The sequence below is a fragment of the Trichomycterus rosablanca genome, chromosome 13 (assembly GCF_030014385.1).
Source record: "Trichomycterus rosablanca isolate fTriRos1 chromosome 13, fTriRos1.hap1, whole genome shotgun sequence".
NCBI lineage: Eukaryota > Metazoa > Chordata > Actinopteri > Siluriformes > Trichomycteridae > Trichomycterus > Trichomycterus rosablanca.
Genome location: NC_086000.1, coordinates 29621751 through 29645009, shown reverse-complemented (window position 1 = coordinate 29645009; position 23259 = coordinate 29621751). Strand labels below are relative to the sequence as shown.

The 23259-nt window shown below is 38.1% G+C and overlaps 1 protein-coding gene across 1 annotated transcript in view; it reads right to left on the bottom strand.

Annotated features, from left to right (window-relative positions):
- Positions 1-23259, bottom strand: part of alk (ALK receptor tyrosine kinase) — a 711395-nt gene that overhangs the window by 125138 nt on the left and 562998 nt on the right. Inside the window, exons 7-9 of the mRNA XM_063006743.1 lie at positions 19200-19325; positions 5456-5587; positions 3254-3354 (exon numbers count right to left, since the gene is read on the bottom strand). Coding sequence (XP_062862813.1) covers positions 3254-3354; positions 5456-5587; positions 19200-19325 — 359 coding nt within the window. The remainder of the gene's footprint in view (positions 1-3253; positions 3355-5455; positions 5588-19199; positions 19326-23259) is intronic.

Sequence of the window (23259 nt, the reverse complement as noted above, 5' to 3'; positions counted from 1 at the left end):
TATGTGTTATTTTAGTCTTTCTTCATTTTTATCTGCAGTCCATTTGTGGTAAAGATGTTGGTGTTCTAACCCCTTTAATGTCTACATCCCCTGTAGTAGGAACTCTAAAGGGCTCACTTTGTAGAAATTTAAAAATAGCAGCCATTTGAAAAACACTGCTGACACTGCTACAGCCCATTCAGAAGTACACTGATCAGCCATAACATTAAAACCACCTCCTTGTTTCTACACTCACTGCACTGTCCATTTTATCAGCTCCACTTACCATATAGAAGCACTTTGTAGTTCTACAATTACTGACTGTAGTCCATCTGTTTCTCTACATACCTTTTTAGCCTGCTTTCACCCTGTTCTTCAATGGTCAGGACCCCCACAGGACCACCACAGAGCAGGTATTATTTAGGTAATGGATCATTCTCAGCACTGCATTGACAATGACATGATGGTTAGCGTGTGTTGTGCTGGTATGAGTGGATCAGACACAGCAGTTCTGCTGGAGTTTTTAAATACTGTGTCCACTCACTGTACACTCCTACCTAGTTGGTCCAAATTGTAGATGTAAAGTCAGAGATGATCGCTCATCTATTGCTGCTGTTTGAGTTGGTCATCTTCTAGACCTTCATCTGTGGTCACAGAATGCTGCCCACAGGGCGCTGTTGGCTGGATATATTTGGTTGGTGGACTATTCTCAGTCCAGCAGTGACACTGAGATTTAAAAAAAAATTCCATCAGCATTGCTGTGTCTTATCCACTCATACCAGCACAACACACACTAACACACCACCACCATGTCAGTGTCACTGCAGTGCTGAGAATGATCCACCACCCAAATAATACCTGCTCTGTAGTGGTCCTGTGGGGGTCCTGACCATTGAGGAACAGCATGAAAGGGGGCTAACAAAGCATGCAAAGAAACAGATGGACTACAGTCAGTAATTGTAGAACTACAAAATGCTCCTATATGGTGAGTAAGTGGAGCTGATAAAATGGACAGTGAATGCAGAAACAAGGAGGTGGTTTTAATAATGTGACTCAACTTTGTACCTTTCAGTAGGTAGAATAAAAAATAAATCAATAAATAAAACACATAGATAATCCTTTAAACACACCAGTCTGTGGTATTTGAAAGGTATGTGCCTTTTTAGGACCTTTTTAGACTGTCCTATATTTTCCTTTGTAATTACATCCAAAATTGCATTAAATTAGAACAGAATGCTAATCATATTACACTGGATCAAACACATTTCATTCTAACACTTAGGGATCATTCCTCAATTAATCTTCAGATGACTACTATAACCTTGAGACCTGGTATATACAGTGTATCACAAAAGTGAGTACACCCCTCACATTTCTGCAAATATTTCATTATATCTTTTCATGGGACAACACTATAGACATGAAACTTGGATATAACTTAGAGTAGTCAGTGTACAGCTTGTATAGCAGTGTAGATTTACTGTCTTCTGAAAATAACTCAACACACAGCCATTAATGTCTAAATGGCTGGCAACATAAGTGAGTACACCCCACAGTGAACATGTCCAAATTGTGCCCAAAGTGTCAATATTTTGTGTGACCACCATTATTATCCAGCACTGCCTTAACCCTCCTGGGCATGGAATTCACCAGAGCTGCACAGGTTGCTACTGGAATCCTCTTCCACTCCTCCATGATAGACACCTTGAACTCCTCCACCTTCCACTTGAGGATGCGCCACAGGTGCTCAATTGGGTTTAGTCCATCACCTTTACCTTCAGCTTCCTCAGCAAGGCAGTTGTCATCTTGGAGGTTGTGTTTGGGGTCGTTATCCTGTTGGAAAACTGCCATGAGGCCCAGTTTTCGAAGGGAGGGGATCATGCTCTGTTTCAGAATGTCACAGTACATGTTGGAATTCATGTTTCCCTCAATGAACTGCAGCTCCCCAGTGCCAGCAACACTCATGCAGCCCAAGACCACGATGCTACCACCACCATGCTTGACTGTAGGCAAGATACAGTTGTCTTGGTACTTCTCACCAGGGCGCCGCCACACATGCTGGACACCATCTGAGCCAAACAAGTTTATCTTGGTCTCGTCAGACCACAGGGCATTCCAGTAATCCATGTTCTTGGACTGCTTGTCTTCAGCAAACTGTTTGCGGGCTTTCTTGTGCGTCAGCTTCGTTCTGGGATGACGACCATGCAGACCGAGTTGATGCAGTGTGCGGCGTATGGTCTGAGCACTGACAGGCTGACCTCCCCTGTCTTCAACCTCTGCAGCAATGCTGGCAGCACTCATGTGTCTATTTTTCAAAGCCAACCTCTGGATATGACGCCGAACACGTGGACTCAACTTCTTTGGTCGACCCTGGCGAAGCCTGTTCCGAGTGGAACCTGTCCTGGAAAACCGCTGAATGACCTTGGCCACCATGCTGTAGCTCAGTTTCAGGGTGTTAGCAATCTTCTTATAGCCCAGGCCATCTTTGTGGAGAGCAACAATTCTATTTCTCACATCCTCAGAGAGTTCTTTGCCATGAGGTGCCATGTTGAATATCCAGTGGCCAGTATGAGAGAATTGTACCCAAAACACCAAATTTAACAGCCCTGCTCCCCATTTACACCTGGGACCTTGACACATGACACCAGGGAGGGACCATGACACATTTGGGCACAATTTGGACATGTTCACTGTGGGGTGTACTCACTTATGTTGCCAGCTATTTAGACATTAATGGCTGTGTGTTGAGTTATTTTCAGAAGACAGTAAATCTACACTGCTATACAAGCTGTACACTGACTACTCTAAGTTATATCCAAGTTTCATGTCTATAGTGTTGTCCCATGAAAAGATATAATGAAATATTTGCAGAAATGTGAGGGGTGTACTCACTTTTGTGATACACTGTAAATTGTGCAAAATGCCCTGTTACTTTAAGCCTGGAAAATACCTTGTGGAATAATTACCATAAACCAGATTTAAACACATGCTTATTATAATCAGAATCAATTAATCAAGCAGTCTCGATTAAGCCGTGACATTTTATCAGATGGAAATTTGGCACATTAATCATACCCTACTCTTGTCTGGCTGACCAGCCCCCGAGTACCCAAATGAGAGAGGAATCAGAAATGGGGTCTAATAAAAAAAATAAATAATAATAAATAAAAAAATAAAAAAAATAAAAAAAAAATAAAAAAAACGCCTTTAACATAATTTTCACTGAGATCCACACAAAACAGAACACAACCGCACCGCACGACAGGTCTCTTACCATGCATGGGGCGTTGCGCAGAGGGTAGAGGAAGAGTGGACTCCGCACTGATACTGACCCCCGTTGACCTTTCCACTGACTTTCTAAAGCCAGAACAGCTCCTGTCAGCCAACATGACAGACGGACACAGAACACATCAGGAGAAATTTACTCAGCTGCTGATACAAACTGATAGTGAATCATAATAGACTTGATTTGAATTGAACTCATCCATAGGGGAGAATAGGGAGAAAAAAAGGTTTCTATGAGCTAGTGCACACCAATCTAGACAATTTAAAATGATTTTTTACATATGTATGATTTGCCTGTTTGTATTGTTTATGTTATTATTATTATAATTACTATTATTATTGTTTTTTTTATTATTGTTATTATTATTGTTATTATTATTATTATTATTAATTATTATTATTATTATTATTATTATTATTGTTATTATTGTTATTATTGTTATTATTATTGTTATTGTTATTAATATTATTATTAGCAAAAGCTCTTTTCCACTTTTTTGATTGATGATTAATAGTCAACCATGCACAACTTTCTATTCTGTCCAAGTCACTGTTTTAATACCTTTTACCCCTGTTAATACTTTATTTAATACACTGTGGCGCCCCCTTATCTCGATAAGTACCCGACAATGCCACCCCTTGGTTTAGGCCTAGAGCAAAGGGGAGCTCTGATTGGAAGAAACTTACAAACGCAGGTTTAAAGTGAATACAAGACTGGAAAAGTTACATGTCGCTGTCAGTTTACTTGCTTAAAAAATATAAGAAGCCAAAATGTTACAAGGTTGGTCAGGCACCACCGGAGCTGGGGGACTAACACGAGGCTCCAGGCTCATCAACACGTGTGGGAAAAAAAAAAAAACAGGGAAAAAAAGGAAATCTACCAATTTGCCACTACAAATCAAATCACTTACATGCATTGCACTGCAATAGCTATCACTCCATTGAACACGGCACAAACACCCCAATAACTTAACACGGCACAAAGTCCCCAACTTCTTAGTCCTGACCAAACTTTAGAATAGATAAAGTACTTCTAATGATCACATATAAATATATAGAATTTGGAGAGCAGCAACAAGATAAGTAAAACACAACTATTAAAAGAAAAAGGCTAAAAGAGAACAGGAGAACAGCAGCCAACACCCAGCACTGTGGTACCAGCCAAATTCACAGAAGCAATCAGCATAAAATGATTCCAGCATACACTTGGCAACCTCCAAGCCTCTTTGTTATATTCCTGGGAGATAAACGGGGAGATGCACTGAAGCTATAGGAGCTAGACACACTTAGCTTAGCTCCTTTCTTCCCCTGAACTTGTCTAGAAGCATACACACCACAACACTTCTGCAACATGACTCAAGCAAATGCTCTGCTACCGTGAAGGCAGTTGCATTCTGGCTAACGTAGCCTAGTAGCCAAACAGTCCAAACTCCTCTAAGGAACCCAAGGTGTCGGTATATATGCTTTCCCTATGACCCCTTGTCTGACCACATAATTGCCTGCTCCACCTATTTTTTCCACAAGTAATTACAGGCTATAATTACACTGGCTAAAATATATTTCGTTCTTTTTTTGATGCATACTGTGTACTTACACTATGGTTGGTATACTAATCTGCTTCGCTATGCTATGTTATGCTGTACAGGAATACAAGGTTTTGGTGCAAAGTCCAATATTTTATTTATTTATTTATTTATAATTTGTATACATTGTTATTATTATTATTATTTTTTTTTTTTTTTTTTGGTAGGGGCCCCCCCCTACCAAAAAAAAAAATAAATAATAATAATAATAATAATAATGGCTTTAGGAAGCCCCCGGGTGGTTAAATGAGATAAAAAAAAATTCAGAACATTCCTAAAGCCATAAAAACACTTTTGTAAATGCTATTTTTATACTATTGTTGTTTTAAAACATGGAAAAATAGGAATAAAATGTTAATTATTTGACATAAACATATAACATAAAATATCCTGGAAATGATTTAGGCTTTTTAATTTTAATTTAATTTATTTATGTATTATTTTTCATTTTATTTATTCATTATTTTGTATATCAAGATCAGTTGTAGTTTCTGTATGAACAAAAGGCAACAACAAACCAAACATGCTTTCTTGAATCTATTACATCTATTTACATTAGCTCTACTCAGAATAAATTAGGTTGCAGAAGACAGTTCCTAATTGGTTACCTGATGTTGAACAGCTGTTGGTGAGTTTTTTGGGCAGAGACTGGTGAACTCCCTTGTATGAACCTCTGCTCGTCAATGCCTGCCAACCACAATCATCTTCAAATGAGCAGTAGCTTCCGTTAAGGAACTGACCTGAAGACAAGAAAAACAAAGAATGGGAAGAGAACACAATCAGGAGAGAGACTGGTATACAGAACAAGTCAGAAAAGTTGATCCAGCTAATAGAAATAGAGATTAGAACACACAAAAAATGAATATGATCCTGGGGCAGAGAAGCTGAGAGCTGATGAGAAAGTTTTTGGCCGATCTAGCATCGTTAGAAAAAGTGAAAAGCTCACAGACTAGAGATGGCATTAAGATGGAGAATTAATGAAGATAGTAGAGTGAAAAAAGGAAGTGGAATAGAAAGGAGAGTCCATTAGTAACCAGTCTGCATCCTTTTTTGACTGATCCTCTTGAATTTCTGCTCTACATTTGGGATCAAAGAGAGCTTCAAAGAAAAAAAAAGAGCATATAATACGAACGTTCCATCTTAACAACTCTGCCCAACCCTAATCTGTATTCACTGCTTTCTGCAACATCAACATAAACGCATAATTGGTCGAATACTGCCCTTCTTGATATTTAATTGATATTTATTGGGTCTTTAGCAACACTGTGCGATCGATACCACTGATGTAATTACACTATATGGGCAAAAGTATGCAGATACCTGTCCAAACTATTGACTTTAGGTCTTTCGCTACACAGATTGCTAACCAGTACAGAAATTTATTATTTTAAATAAACAATATGCTTCTAACTCTGTTGCAAGAACTTTGAGGAAGGCACCTTGCCTTATTCAAACAACTTTTAGCCCTCGGGGATTGTATTACACTTTTTAGAATGCATCCTTAATAAGGACATCCTTGTTTGTTTGCAAGACAATGTCAAGCCATATTTGGGCAGTGGTAGGTCAGTGGTTTAGGTACTGAACTAGTGATCTTGAACCAGCAGAAAGTCACTGATTCATGTCACACCACCCTTGAGCAAGGCACCTAACCCATGATTGCCTTAAGTTGCCTTGAATGAAAGCGTCTGCTAAATGCCATCAAGTTTATAAATTAATATGTTGAAACAAGTTTTGTGGGTTAAAATCCTGTCAGTGTTGGACTTTTGGCAAGGCCCTCAACCCCCTTGGCTACAGGGGCTCCATACAATGACTGACCCTTCACTCTGACCAAATCCATCCATCCATCCATCCATCCATTAGGACCACTAACAGGTGAAGTGAATAACACTGATTATCTCTTCATCACGGCACCTGTTAGTAGGTGGGATATATTAAACAGCAAGTGAACATTTTATCCTCAAAGTTGATGTTAGAAGCAGGAAAAATGGACAAGCGTAAGGATTTGAGTGAGTATGACAAGGGCCAAATTGTGATAGCTATGGTCAGAGCTTCTCCAAAACTGCAGCTCTTGTGTGGGTCCCGGTCCGCAGTGGTCAGTATCTATCAACAGTGGTAAACTGGTGACAGGGTCATGGGCGGCCAAGGCTCCATGATGCACGTGGGGAGCAAAGGCTGGCCCGTGTGTTCCGATCCAACAGACGAGCTACTGTTGACAGCTCAAATTGCTGAAGAAGTTAATGCTGGTTTTGACAGAAAGGTGTCAGAATACACAGTGCATCACAGTTTGTTGCGTATTGGGCTGCATAGCTGCAGACCAGTCAGGGTGCCCATGCTGACCCTTGTCCAATGCTAAAAGCTCCAACAATGGGCATGTGAGCATCATAACTGGACCATGGAGCAATGGAAGGAGGAGGCCTGGTCTGATGAATCACGTTTTCTTTTACATCACGTGGATGGCCGGGTGCGTGTACGTGGGGAAGACATGGCACCAGGATGCACTATGGTAAAAAGGCAAGCCGGCGGAGGCAGTGTGATGCATTGGGCAATGTCCTGCTGGGAAAACTTGGGTCCTGCCATCGATGTGGATGTTATTTTGATACGTACCACCTACCTAAGCATTGTTGCAGACCATGTACACCCTTTCATGGAAACGGTATTCCCTGATGGCTGTGGCCTCTTTCAAATGCGCCCTGCCACAAATGGTTCAGGAATGGTTTGAGGAGCACAGCAATGAGTTTGAGGTGTTGACTTGGCCTTCAAATTTCCCAGATCTCAATCCAATAGAGCCTCTGTGGGATGTGCTGGACAAACAAGTCTGATCCATGGAAGCCCCACCTCACAACTTACAGGAGTTAAAGGATCTGCTGCTAACATCTTGGTGCCAGATACCACAGCACACCTTCAGGGGTCTAGTGGAGTCCATGCCTCGACGGGTCAGGGCTGTTTTGGCAGCAAAAGGCGGACGAACACAATATTAGGAATGTGGTCATAATGTTATTCCTATATATTTATATATTATTGATATCCTAATCCTACCGGATAAGATTGGCGCATTTAGTTGAAAATAATAAATAAAATCATTAAATTATAATGCAATGTGTCCCTGATTTTTAACATGTATTCTATATTTGCCTCAACTTTCTACTCCTGTATCTAGATCACTAATATTCTCTGTCCTTTAATGTAGCTGATACAGCCAAAATGCCAGCTTATTACTCCTGGTGCACATCATTGATCAGAGCAGCAGGACTCAGGAGCATCTAATCATCCACTGAAGCAAGAACAGACAGCATGGAGCAGCCTGCCATTAACCAGGAGGGTGTAAACACATCGACCAACTCAGTGGCATCCTTCAACAGAGAGCTGCTGTGCCAGGAGGACAACTTAAAGAAAATAAGCAAACCAGATGTAAGAGCTACACAGAGGAGATTCCCTGAGGAAAATGAGACACCAGTGAGATGAGGATCGCTTCGTCTTTCTGCCACCGATACGGCTCGTTACGGCAATCAGTGTGTCGTGCTTTAACTGGCAACACAATGAATTGTGTTATAATTGTGATCACGATGTTTACTTCGTCCCCTAATGGTAGACTGAACTGAGGTGAACTGATTGTTAGATATTTGATTTATTAGGATTTTACCTTCATGCTTTACACTTTGGTTACATTCATGATAGGACAGGTAATTACTGGTTACAATTTACCTCACTTGCACGTCTTTGGACTGTGGAAGGAAACCCACACAGACACAGGGAGAACATGCAAACTCAACACAGAAAGGACCCAGACCATTTCACCTGAGGAGCAAACCCAGGACCTTCTTGCTGTAAAGCAACAGTGCTACCCATTGTCGCCCTGGAGGGTATCATTTAAATGATCATGTGCACTAACCAAGGCCCAGTTGAGACCATTTTTTAAGGGTGTGTTTAAAAGCTGTTTTATATCTTATCAAGTATGATCAAAATATGACTATAATTACCCAGTAATGTTTCACCCAGAGGAAACCAGACACTGGGAGAACACGCACACTCCAGACAAAAAGGACCCGGACTGCTAAACATGGGACTCGAACCCAGGACCTTCTTGCTGTGAGTCTCCGTGCTGCCCCAACATTAAGTTTCTAGTTTTAATTCGGACTCACAGAGAATCACGTATGTTCAAATGCCTGAGGTATCAGCCAAACCATTTTATAATGTAATAAACAGTTTAATATCTGGTCTTGAGATTTGTGTGCTGTGTTCCTGTGGATAATGTACTTGTTTTTATTTCTTTCTTTTTTTTCCCACCCACTTTGTCACAGATAGTAAAACATAAAAGATTCCAGCGGATGACTAAGACCGTTAGGATCTGCTGTAGACTGGTTTTTAGAAACATGCTTCTGTAGGTAAAATTAATGACACCCAGGCTACCTATGATTCTTTAACAAATGAATCAACTACAAATTTTTGCAGACTTTCAGACCCTGATAGTAAACTACAAACCCTGTCAGCAGCTACATTTTACTTTGCTGAATCACCTCTGAGAAAAAGTCATCTACAAAAGCTGTTTTGACATTTTCAGTCCAATTTAGAAATTATTGCTTGGTTAAAGCTGGCACAAGCTGTAATTTAGGACAGAAGAGTCTAATTTGGGCATTACGGTGTATGCCACTTCCGATGGTGCATGCAATCTTCCGATTACTGGTCCAGTACCTTAACCGCTAGGCTACAACTGTTTACAAAGCACCAAAAGCAATTCTGCCATAAATTAGAAGCTGCTACAACACTGATGTAACAATGTTCAGTCTGCCAATTCTGAAGCAGATTGTTATTGTTATTATTATTATTTTTTATTATTATTATTATTATTGTTATTGTTATTATTGTTATTGTTATTATTATTATTATTATTATTATTATTATTATTATTATTATTAGCAGTATTATTTTATTATTATTATTATTATTATTATAATTATTATTATTATTACTATAATTACTGTTATTTTTATTATTATTATTAATTATAATAATAATAATTATTATTATTATTATTATTAATAGGTAAATATTCGTAAATGTTTATTACAATTGTTTTAAGAGGGCAGCATTAAAAAATCTAGTATTTCATAAAAGACTATTGCTTTTATTAGGTTTAAATGACCATTTCATTTACATTTGAGGAATTCTACTAGTAGTTCTAAACTTTTCAGTCACTGACAATAAAAACAAATAAATACATAAAAAACAGTTAGGCTGTAACCAACTACACTTAGAGTTTAAATACACTCAAAAGTAATAAATAAAAGGCGCCCAGGTGGCGCAGCGGGATATTCCGCTGACGCACCAGCACCGAGTTTCTGAACCTCCCGGTTCGAGGCTCGGTGTTGCCACCGGTCGGCTGGGCGCCATCTGGCGGGCATAATTGGCAGTGCCTGCAGGGTGGGGGACCGGACTATATGTGGGTGGGTGGGTCTTCATGCGCTGTGTAAGGACCCTGATTTGCAGAAGAGACGCCCGTGCAGAATGCACGGACGAGAAGAGGAGGGCTGTACACGTGTAAAGAAGGCGTGGGGCAGCGGCGTGCTCTCCTTGGATGCAGGTCTGGTGTGCCTGTTATGCCTAGTTCACACTACACGATTTTTGGCCAGATTTCGCTCGGCGACTGGTCGGCGATTGATTTTCCGGGTCGGGAGCAACTCAGCGTTCGCTCGGCGATCAAAACTCGGCTCTCAGTCGCTAAGTGTGAACTATCCAACAACTCGACCCGACCGGCTCGCCGACCGCTCGGCGACTGGATTGAGTTTTCTAGCAAGCCAGATATCTGATCTCAGATGTACGACTGGAAATGAGTGACATGTCGAACAGCCAATGAGAACGCAGGATACAGCGTGAGGGGAAATGCAGGAGAGGATATAGTTTATATCAGGATACACCGGCACACACGTTTTACAGTATTTCTGATTTGGTCCTCTACAAAACATAACACCCACGCTGCATTACAAAATTATTAATTAACCTCCAACTTACTACAGAACCATCTATACTGTTTGTGTTGCCAAATCCACTCAGATTCATTTATTTTCCTCTTTGATTTTACGCTGCACATCAGCTCACAAACTTTGATCACTCGCTACTTGTTGACGTGCATTTTTGGACGTGGTATCATTAAACCATTGGTCACTTCTCGCGTTTGTTCTCGTGACTAAACGTAGAGAAGCTCACCTGCGATTCCAGTTGGTGATGAATCGTGTAGTGTGAAACCCCCGATCGCCGATCAGTCGTGTAGTGTGAAATATACACTGACTGAAAGACTCCCGAGTGCAAGAGATTCAGTCGTGTAGTGTGAACTGTACAGCGACCTGACGACTGGGAAAGTCGTGTAGTGTGAACTTGGCATTAGCAGCGGAAGACAGATTGGAAGCGCTAAAAATTGGGAGAAAAATTGGGGAGAAAATTCGGAAAAAAAAAAGAAAAAAGAAAAAAAAAAAAGTAATAAATAATAATAATAATAATGATGATAATAATAATAATAATAATAATAATAATAACCTGCTTCAGAATTGACAGACTGAACATTGCTACATCAATGTTGTAGCAGCTCCTAATTTATGGCAGAACTGCTTTTGGTGGTTTGTAGGCAGTTGTAGCCTAGCGGTTAAGGTACTTGACCAGTAATCAGAAGGTTGCATGCACAAATGCCACTTTACTGTGCAAAAAAGAAGTCTTATGTTAACCATGTCTAGAAGCGGCGTCGACTTCTCTGGGCTCGGAGGCATCTAGGATGGACCATCACACAGTGGAAACGTGCATTGTGTCAGATTGTCTGATGAATCAGAATTCCAGGTCTTTTTTTTGGCTCCAGACCAAAGACTAAAAAGGACCATCCAGACCGCTATCAGCGACAAGTCCAAAAGCCAGGGTCTGTCATGGTATGGGGCTGTGTCAGTGCCCTTGGCAAAGGAAATTTATACTTCTGTGATGGCAGCCTTAATGCATAAAAGTACATTGAGATCTTAGAGCAACATATGCTGCCTTCAAGACGTCATCTTTTCCAGGGACATCCAGGCATTTTTCAACAAGACAATGCAAAACCACATGCTGCACACATTACAAGGACATGGCTGCGGAAGAAGAGGGTACGGGTACTGGACTGGCCTGCCTGCAGTCCTGATCTGTCCCCAATAGAGAATGTGTGGAGAATTCTCAAACGAAAAATGTGCCAACGACGACCCCGTACTGTTGCACATCTTAAGACGTGTTTGCAGGAAGAATGGGACAAAATAAAAGCTGAAACACTAAATCACCTGGTCTCCTTTGTGCCAAAAGTGTGGTGAAATAGCAGCATTACAAAGTGGTAAATGCTATACTGTCCCAACTTTTTCCATTGACCATTGAAGAACAGCATGAAAGGGGGCTAACAAAGCATGCAGAGAAACAGATGGACTACAGTCAGTAATTGTAGAACTACAATGTGCTTCTATATGGTAAGTGGAGCTGATAAAATGGACAGTGAGTGTAGAAACAAGGAGGTGGTTTTAATGTTATGGCTAATTGGTGTATTTGAACAACTTTACAAATCTAGTCTTAGACTACTTCTTTTGATGTCAGGTTTTACATGAATTGGCACCATTATTTGTAAAGTAATATTTTAATTAAGGGTGTAACCTAACTGACCAAAATTACACTGCTAATTTGCACAAATTCATTGTTTTTAACCAGTCTTACTTGTGACGAGGGTATAAAACATGATAGCGAAATGACGACACTGATGGAACATAAACATAATAGCCCTGTCCACATCAAAATTCAAGGCGAGAGGAAAAAGCAGGCTGATGTTTAAGGTGGCAGTGAGTCTTAGAATGATTTACTCAGTGTTGGTAAATATATAAATGTATATATTCAGAGCATGCACCTATTAAAGCAAAAACACCCAAGGCAGCCAGCGACTGGATGCAGCACATGTTTATTTAACTAGAATCTGTAATATGCTTGGTGTCTGAAATACAGGCCTCATGAAAGCATTTACACCTGCCGAAAATAATGTGACAGCAGAACGGCGTAAAACAGAAGGGAGCAGAAAAGAAAATGCCCTTGGCATGAATAGTTTTATGGGAGGATAAGGGTGTAAGAAATATATGACAGGCATGGACGGGTAGCATAAGGGAAGCTGAAACACCCCATCGTACCTAGAATACAGATGAGATTTGTAGATAAACAATTACTGACTTTTTTGTGCCACCTTCTACCAATCAAAATGCTTTACTATGGTATCGGTAACCAGAGCAAGGTCATTATTAGCTATTAGCTCAGCTAAATTGACTTGCCTTGGTACAGTGGTAGCCTAGTAGGTAAAGCTTTGGGCTATCAATTAAAAGAGAGAGATCAAATATCATCTCTGCCATGCTAAGCTACCTGGCATGACTTACCTATCATCCTTATATGTATCTACACTGATCAACCATAACATTAAAACCACCTCCTTATTTTCCACACTCACTGTCAATTTTGTCAGCACCACTTACCATAGAGAAGCACTTTGTAGTTCTACAATTACTGACTGTAGTCTATCTGTTTCTCTGCATACTTTGTTAGCCCCCTTTCATGCTGTTCTTCAATGGTCAGGACCCCCACATGATTACCACAGAGCAGGTATTATTTGGGTGGTGGATCATTCTGAGCACTGCAGTGACACTGACATGGTGGTGGTGTGTTAGTGTGTGTTGTGCTGGTATGAGTGGCTCAGACACAGCAGCGCTGCTGGAGTTTTTAAATACTGTGTCCACTCACTGTCCACTCTATTAGACACTCCTACCTACTTGGTCCACCTTGTAGATGTAAAGTCAGAGACCATCGCTCATCTATTGCTGCTGTTTGAGTTGGTCATCTTCTAGACCTTCATCAGTGGTCACAGGACGCGGCCCACGGGGTACTGTTGGCTGTTTTTTTTTGGTTGGTGGATAATTCTCAGTCCAGCAATGACAGTGAGGTGTTTAACCTCACCACTCCATCAGCATTGCTGTGTCTGATCCACTCATACCAGCACAACACACACTAACACACCACCACCATGTCAGTATCACTGCAGTGCTGAGAATGACCCACAACCCAAATAATACCTGCTCTGTAGTGGTCATGTGGGGGTCCTGACCATTGAAGAACAGCATGAAAGGGGGCTAACAAAGCATGCAGAGAAACAGATGGACTACAGTTAGTAATTGTAGAACTACAAAGTGCTCCTATATGGTAAGTGGAGCTGATGAAATGGACAATGAGTGTAGAAACAAGGAGGTGGTTTTAATGTTATAGCTGATCAGTGTATGTGCATTGTGCAAATTGGTAATAGACCAGTGTGTGCACATTGTGTAGATAATTTCAACTGCAGCATACAAAAGCAAACAGGAAGCTCTAAGTTTTGGACGAGGCCTCATTAGAATCCTTAGATTTTTTTTTTCCTTTCTCTAAAGTGCCCAGCCATTGATCCACTCCTTTTGTGCATTTAAAGCATTGTGTCCTCACTGGATGCTGGCCAGCCTTAGCAGCAATCTTGACCTTCATGCATAAAAATCGGAGGACCTTAGACTGTGCGATGGGGCACATGGATATAACAATGTTAAATGATGAATAGAAGCAAAGCCATTCAAGGCCAAGTAAATGAATGAATAATACTGAGTGCTCAACCGATTGAAAGAATCTAATTACAATTAGCAGGTTATTTAAATTATGATATAATACATAGTAACATGGTTGTGGCATATGTGCATATCAGGTGCAGCAGTGTTGTTGGTGGTTTAAACACCAGACATTGTATTAGACACATCAACTTGGTTGGCACTGCTTATGGTTGAAGATTAACCACACTTACAGAATGTTTTATTCCTCCTCTGGTCCGTTTTTAGAATGAATTTGCCAGACATACATTGAAAGCATCTTAAAATATGACTGACAAGCTGCTCGGGTGGCGCAGTGGTAAAGCACGCTAGCACAACAGAGCTGGGATTTCAAATACAGCCTATCGAATCTCACCTCTGCCATCTGGCTAGGCTGGGTGGCTACCTGAGAAGAACAACGATTGGCTGTTGTTCACAGGGTGAGATGAGCCAGACCAGGGTTTCTCATAACTGGTACAATTACGACCTCTGCTGGCTGATTGATGGCGCCTGCGCAGGTTTGAGGAACAATGCTGATCAGGGTGTGGCTCTCCGTGCACAAGGCTGAACCGCATATGTGTGTCAGTTGTGAGGCTTCTCAGTCAGCAGTGGAGGGTTGTATCGGTAGAGGTGAAGAATAATGCAATCAGGGTAATTGGATACGACTAGATTAAGGGAGAAAATTTGGGGGAAAATATGAGTAACAACAGAAGCTTTCTCAAGTGGAAGCCTTTAAAGTTTTTACAAGCTGGGAGCTACAAGGGTCACTATTCACAAATGTTATTACAGCAGCCTTTAAAAGATGCATTGGAAACACCATTACTCTATGAGGAGAATAAAACATGCTACTACCCTATTTTTTTCCTTCATTTACCTCACTGAGCTTGAACCAGCTCATAGAATCAGTTTATATATATAAAAATGGGTCGCTCTCAGGAGCTCAGTGAATTCCAGCGTGGTACCGTGGTGGATGCCACCTGTGCAACAAGTCCAGTCGTGAAATTTCCACGCTACTAAATATTCCACAGTCAACTGTCAGTGGTATTATAACAAAGTGAAAGTGATTGGGAACGACAGCAACTCAGCCACGTAGTGGTAGCCACGTAAAATGACAGAGTGAGGTCAGCAGATGCTGAGGCGCATAGTGCGCAGAGGTCACCAACTTTCTGCAGAGTCAATCGCTACAGACCTCCAAACTTCATGTGGCCTTCAGATTAGCTCAAGAACAGTGTGTAGAGAGCTTCATTGGATTGGTTTCCATGGCCGAGCAGCTGCAGCCAAGCTTTGCGGTGGTGTAAAGCACACCGCCACTGAACTCTAGAGCAGTGGAGACGTGTTCTCTGGAGTGACGAATCACGCTTCTCCGTCTGGCAATCTGATGGATGAGTCTGGGTTTGGCGGTTGCCAGGAGAACGGTACTTGTCTGACTGCGTTGTGCCAAGAGTAAAGTTTGGTGGAGGGGGGATTATGGTGTGGGGTTGTTTTTCAGGAGTTGGGCTCGGCCCCTTAGTTCCAGTGAAAGGAACTCTTAATGCTTCAGCACACCTAGAGATTTTGGACAATTTCATGCTACCAACTTTGTGGGAACAGTTTGGGGATGGCCCCTTCCTGTTCCAACATGACTGCGCACCAGTGCACAAAGCAAGGTCCATAAAGACATGGATGAGAGAGTTTGGTGTAGAAGAACTTGACTGGCCTCAACCCGATAGAACACCTTTGGGATGAATTAGAGCGGAGACTGCGAGCCAGGCCTTCTCGTCCATCATCAGTGTCTGACCTCACAAATGCGCTTCTGCAAGAATGGTCAAAAATTCCCATAAACACACTCCTAAACCTAGTGAAAAGCCTTTCCAAAAGAGTTGAAGCTGTTATAGCTGCAAAGTGTGGGCCGACATCATATTAAACCCTATGGATTAAGAATAGGATGTAACTCAAGTTCATATACTTTCAAATACTTTTGGCAATATAGTGTGTGTGTGTATATACAGTATTTATATATATATGTGTGAACAGTGACCCCTGTAGCTATCAGCCAGTAAATATGTATCTTACCTTAAAAGGTCAGACCAAGTCAGACAAGCTGTTCATCATCACTGACTTTAAAAGCCCTGCTTCTGTTGTCAATCATATTTAACCATTTTAAATTCATGGCACACCAGGATTTTGTTTTGGTATTTTATGGATTGCATTTGACCATCTAACAAAATTTCCTTTCAGCATAAGGTGACTTTGTGTTTTCTTCCTGACCTTGGCAAGATATCATTGTTCTTTGTACTTATTAATGCGGGCAGTCTAACTAAATCTAATTAGCAAGGAATTAGTGGGCATCAAGTCTACACCATCATATTAAATATCTTAGTTGCTGTTAGTTCATTTAAATAATTAATCAGTTAATGAATTAAATAAATTCATAAAAAATTAATTACACACAAGAACATATTTCAATAGCCATAACATTAAAACCACCTCCTTGTTTCTACACTCACTGTCCATTTTATCAGCTTAACTTACCACATAGAAGCACTTTGTAGTTCTACAATTACTGACTTTAGTCCATCTGTTTCTCTACATACTTTGTTAGCCTGCTTTCACTCTGTTCTTCAACAGTCAGGACCCCCACAGGACCACCACAGAGCAGGTATTATTTAGGTGTTGGATCATTCTCAGCACTGCAGTGACACTGACATGGTGGTGGTGTGTTAGTGTGTGTTGTGCTGGTATGAATGGATCAAACACAGCAGCGCTGCTGCTGGAGTTTTTAAATACCGTGTCCACTCACTGTCCTCTCTATTAGCCATTTCTACCTAGTTGGTCCACCTTGTAGATGTAAAGTCAGAGACGATCGCTCATCTATTGCTGCTGTTTGCGTTGGACATCTTCTAGAACTTCATCAGTGGTCACGGGACGCTGCCTACAGGGCGCTGTTGGCTGGATATATTTTTGGTTGGTGGACTATTCTCAGTCCAGCAGTAACAGTGAGGTGTTTAAAAACTCCATCAGTGCTGCTGTGTCTGATCTATTCATATATATAAAATAAAAAAATGATATATACGGAATGAAACTCGATATACATACAATGAAAGTTGATATATATGGAATAAAAACTGATAATAATATATATATATATATATATATATATTAGGGCTGTCCTTTTAACGCGTTAATTAACGCGATTAACGCGTTAAAATTTTAATCGCGATTAAAAAAATTTATCAAGATTACAAATTTTTATCGAACTATTTTTATTAGTTTTTTTGTGCCACGTAAATATGTGTCTCTGTGGTAATGAACTGTATTTCAGATGAATTTGGATGTAAAGCGCATGAACTGTAACACAGATCACACTGGACTGTATAAAGCAGCATGTATAAAGTCCGGGGTGTTCTGTCCACACCGGATCTGGTTTTATACGGCCCGCATCTTCTGTTTTAAACTGCATTACTTGTGACCCGCCAGCGCAGTCAAACAGAAAAAAGTAATAAATTATCGTCGCTGTCCGATGAAAACCTACTTTTAGCGGTTTTCACTATTTTTACGTGTTGATGAAAAGATGAATAAAATCACGCAGGCTTTGTAACGAGTATTTCCATTGGCTGCTAGACCTGTCCATCAAAACCGCGTAGCTCTGCCTCCCTTCCCTCAGGTACTGTTTGAGACAGAAGTGAAACTAGTGTTTCATCACTACAGTTTATTCAGGTTATTCTATCACATGGCTGTAAACATGATTTATAATTGTGATGTTTGTAGTTTTTTAAAAACACATTTGTGTCTGATATTTATATGGACTAAGCGTTTACATGGACTGTATTAATTAACACTTTTTATAGCTACAGTCAATAACTTATATATAATGTTCGGTAATTTGATTGTTTTAGGTATTTATAGGTGTTTAAATGGAAATTTAGAACAATATTTCCCAGTCTTGTTTCTGCACAACATAGTATTAAAAGCTTTTCTTAACAGATCTATGAAATAATCGTATCTGTGTTTTGTTATTGATGCATAATATTAGATTAAAATATTTTGAAAGCATGATTTCAAAAAAATTTTTGTTAAGTAAAACTAAAAAAACTAAAACTGTGCATTAAAAATACCAGAGGCAGGAATTGTAACTTTTAATTCATTCTGTTCAGCCATCAGCATATGCAATTTGTTGAGGGGGCCCAACTTTTTTTTTCTTTTTAACTGGGGCCCATGAGCTCCTAGTTACACCACTAGTGTTGCATTTAGAAATGGTTCTTGCAATACAAATGTGTATAAGTGTTCAAATTTTGCAATTAATTTGTCTCTTTAATCGCGATTAATCTAGATTAACAATTTTAATCGCATGACAGCCCTTATATACGTATATATACACACATATATATATATTTACAATTATTACTATAAATAATAAAAAAATACAATAAAAAAAAAAAAAAGCTGGATAAGCTCCAGTCAGTATTAAAATCAAAGTAAAAATAAGTATGCACACTCAGTCCTGGCTAAATCTATGAAGTTTTGGGAAGGTCTGGAGATAAGAGAAAGTTTGAAGAGGGTAAGGGGTGAAACTGCCAGACAGATCAGAAAGTGTAGACGTTGATGTGATACATATTAAACAGCTTCATCCCCAGCTCCTAAGTCCTGTTGTTTAATAAGCTAGTGTGTTCATTAGAGATATGCTACCTTCTGCCAATCTCTCAGTGCTCTCTGCACCCCAGTCCTCGTACATCAGTGTTATACTCACGACATGGTTCTCCTTCATCATCTCCCTCAGCACAGTCAGCGGTGAAGTCACACAGCCGATCCAGACTGATCTCCTGACCCCGTCTGCAGCGATAGCGGCCCTCAAGAGTCACGTTTCGAGACGTCTCTGAGAGTTAATAGAGAACACACAGACACGTGCATGCACACATATTAGTACACTGTTCGGGCACACTGGTAAATGAACATGTTCCTATAAGTCATACATACACAGAACACCTAGTTGAAGTTAGCTGCAATTGTTTATGTATATAACATCCTTCAAAGTTTTTACAGTGTGTTTGCGGTCATTTGTGCGCACTCAAACAGATAAATCAGTAAAGTCAAGCACTGATGTGGCAGGACAAAAAGACCTGACATACACTCATGGTCCCAATTCATTCCAAAAGTGTTCAGTGATCTTCTCCAAATTGTTGCCACAAAATTATAAGAAAGAATATATTTTTTATTATTTCCTTTTTTAGACCTGTTAGCAATGAGTGGGACACACTTAATGTAAAAAAGTAGAAGGGGTGATCATTTAGTGTTTATGCAGTGGGTTTATATGACAAAGCACAATTTTGTATAAATCACAAACAAGAGAAGGTTATGTACACACACTGTAACAAACTTTAACCTTACTATTTTTCAAAGGTTAGAGCAAAGATCAAAAGACTTTGGATAATACTGCTGTACTATGTGATTTTGAAAAGAACACAGTGGAAAAAACACATAATAATAATAATAATAATAATTATTATTATTATTATTATTATTAAATAAATAATCTGTGCTTACTTTTTATTCAAAATAAATAAATAAACAAATAATTCTTAATATTTTTATATGTAATACTACTAATGCTACTACTATTACTACTACTACTGCTACTACTACTAATGATAATGATGAAAATACTACTATAACTACTACTATTGATAATACTACTACTACTACTGCTACTACTACTAATGATAATGATGAAAATACTACTATAACTACTACTAATATTAATACTACTATTAATATTAATACTACTATTAATACTTCTACTACTACTAATGATAATAATACTACTATTAATACTACTACTACTACTACTACTAATGATAATAATACTACAATTACTACTACTACTAATGATCATAATACTAATATTACTACTACTACTACTAATGATAATATTACTATTACTACTACTACTACTAATGATAATAATACTACTATTACTACTACTAATGATAATGATAATAATACTACTATTACTACTAATAATAATGATAATGATAATAATACTACTATTACTACTACGACTACTAATGTCAATGATAATTAATACTACTATAACTACTACTATACTGATGGTAATAATGGTAATACTACTATTAATACTACTACTACTACTACTACTAATGATAATGATAATTATACTACTATTATCACTACTACTATTACTACTACTTCTTCTACTACTACTACTACTACTACTACTACAACTACTACTACTACTAATAATAATAATAATAATAATAATAATAATAATAAATGCAGTTGCCTGTTTTGTCCTTTCAACACTATTTAAGTAAAACACATTGATTAGATTTTAGTGGTAAAAGCCTTTGTGTACAACGCACAACACACAACACACACACACACACACACACACACACACACACACACACACACACACACACACACACACACACACACACAAGCAAACATCATTAAAACAAGACACAAAGACAGGAAAGCAAAAATATACACATATACATATGTGTTTGTATATTCAGAGAAGAAGGGGGTGCAAAATCTTTTCAATTAAGTAATGGCATAAAATAACACAGATACAAATCCTTCCCTGCACTTAAAATATTGTATTCAGGAGAAGTAAATGTAAAGGTGAAAGAGACCTTGAGGTAAAATGTAGATAACTCTTAGTAAAGCAGAACATAACTGTAACCCCTAAATATTATTTATTGCTGCATGGATGCTAATCTCTTTTACCCTCCTCTTTAAATACATACTATGAGCATTTAAGATCAGAAACAGAAGGGAAACATTGAACAATAGCACAGATAAGTAAGGCATGGTTCCAGGATTTATGTGCTCCGGCAAATGATAGCATCACAAAGCACAATGAGCCTGAGCAGACAGTTTGCATATATATGCAAATGGCACAATCTCATCTGTAGCTGTAAAAATGAACCGCTTGACTAGGTTCATCATTCAGTGCTCAATTAGATAAGAAAAGCACAGAACAAAAAGAGTCCAGTGTGTAGTTTAACTTCCTTACATCTTATTAAAAAAAATCACAGGGGTTTTGAGAGGAGACCCATTTACACTCCTTCACACAGTTCAGTGGGAAGGAAAAATGAAAATGAGTTATTTGAATTATATTCTGATTCTGAAAAAAAGACTACTACTACTACTACTACTACTACTACTACTACTAATAATAATAATAATAATAATTATTATTATTATTAGTATTATTATTATTATTATTATACTACCACTAATAATAATAATAATAATAATGATAATGATAATGATAATGATAATGATAATGATAATGATAATATTAATAATAATAACAATACTACTGCTAATTCTACAACTACTACTACCACCACTACTACTACCCCTAATAATAATTAATAATAATAATAAAAATATTAATAATAATAATAATAATAATAACAATACTACTGCTAATTCTACCTCTACTACCACCACTACTACTACCACTACTACCACTATTAATTATAATAATAATAATAATAATAATAATAATAATAATAATACTGCTACTTCTACCACTACCACCTCTAGTACTACTACAACTACTACTACTACTAATAAAAATAATAATAATAGTAATAATAATAACAATACTACTGCTACTTCTACCACTACTACTACTACAACTACTACTGCTACTACTACTAATAATAAAAATAATAATAATAATAATAATAATAAAAATAATAATAATAATAAAAATAATAATAATAATAATAATAATAATAATAATAATAATAATAATAATAATAATAATGGCAATTATAGTGATAACGATAATAGTAATAATAATAATAATTAATAATAATAATAATAATTCTGCTGTTACTACTACTACTACTACTAATAAATGCATATTGTTATTATTATTATTATTATAAATAAAATGTTATTATTATTATTATTATTATTGTTGTATTATTATGATTATGATTATGATTATTATTATTATTGTTATTATCACTATAATTATCATCATTTTTATTATTATCAGTACGTTTTGAGGCAACTACTAATTACATCTGATATTTCTAGTAAACAAAATGCACTAAACGATATTAATAACATTTTAATCCATTGTTAATTATGTTAAACAAATGAAACAGCTACATATAAATATGTATAACTTTCTTTAAATAGACAAAAATAAAATAAGTATTCGTATAAATATTAACTTATTATTAACTTAGTATTAGTATTTCAAATATGTATATAAATGAGGTCCAATAACATTTTGGAATGCACCCACTTCAACATTAAAAGGTTTGAATGTGAACACTGCAGGTACAGAACATGAGCTGAACAATATATGGTACACAGAGAACTTTTAATTCAAAGCACATGCTTTATTATGTAGGCTGAATTTTGCATCAGTTTTGCTATTTAATTAAATGTTTCTTTTATTCTATCTTTAGTTCTTTTAACCAGTTAGACACAGTTAAGTAAGTTAAGAAATTTGAGGAGAAATCAGCTTATGTAATCACATGGATTAAAAAAAGAAAAGAAAAAAAGAGAGAATACTGTAGAGAATACAATTAATGCTATTAAGGCTTAAAGGCCTTGCTCAGGGGCCCGACGGTGTTAATGTGGCGTTAATGTGGCAATGATGGGGCATGAGGCAGCAGCCTACTGATTACTAGTCCAGTACTTTTACTGCTGGGCTACCACTGCCCCCAAAACCACCTCTCGCATCACATACACAACAAATTATAATAAAGAGTAGAAAACAGTTCAGTGGGGATACGTTGCTTAACAACAAATAA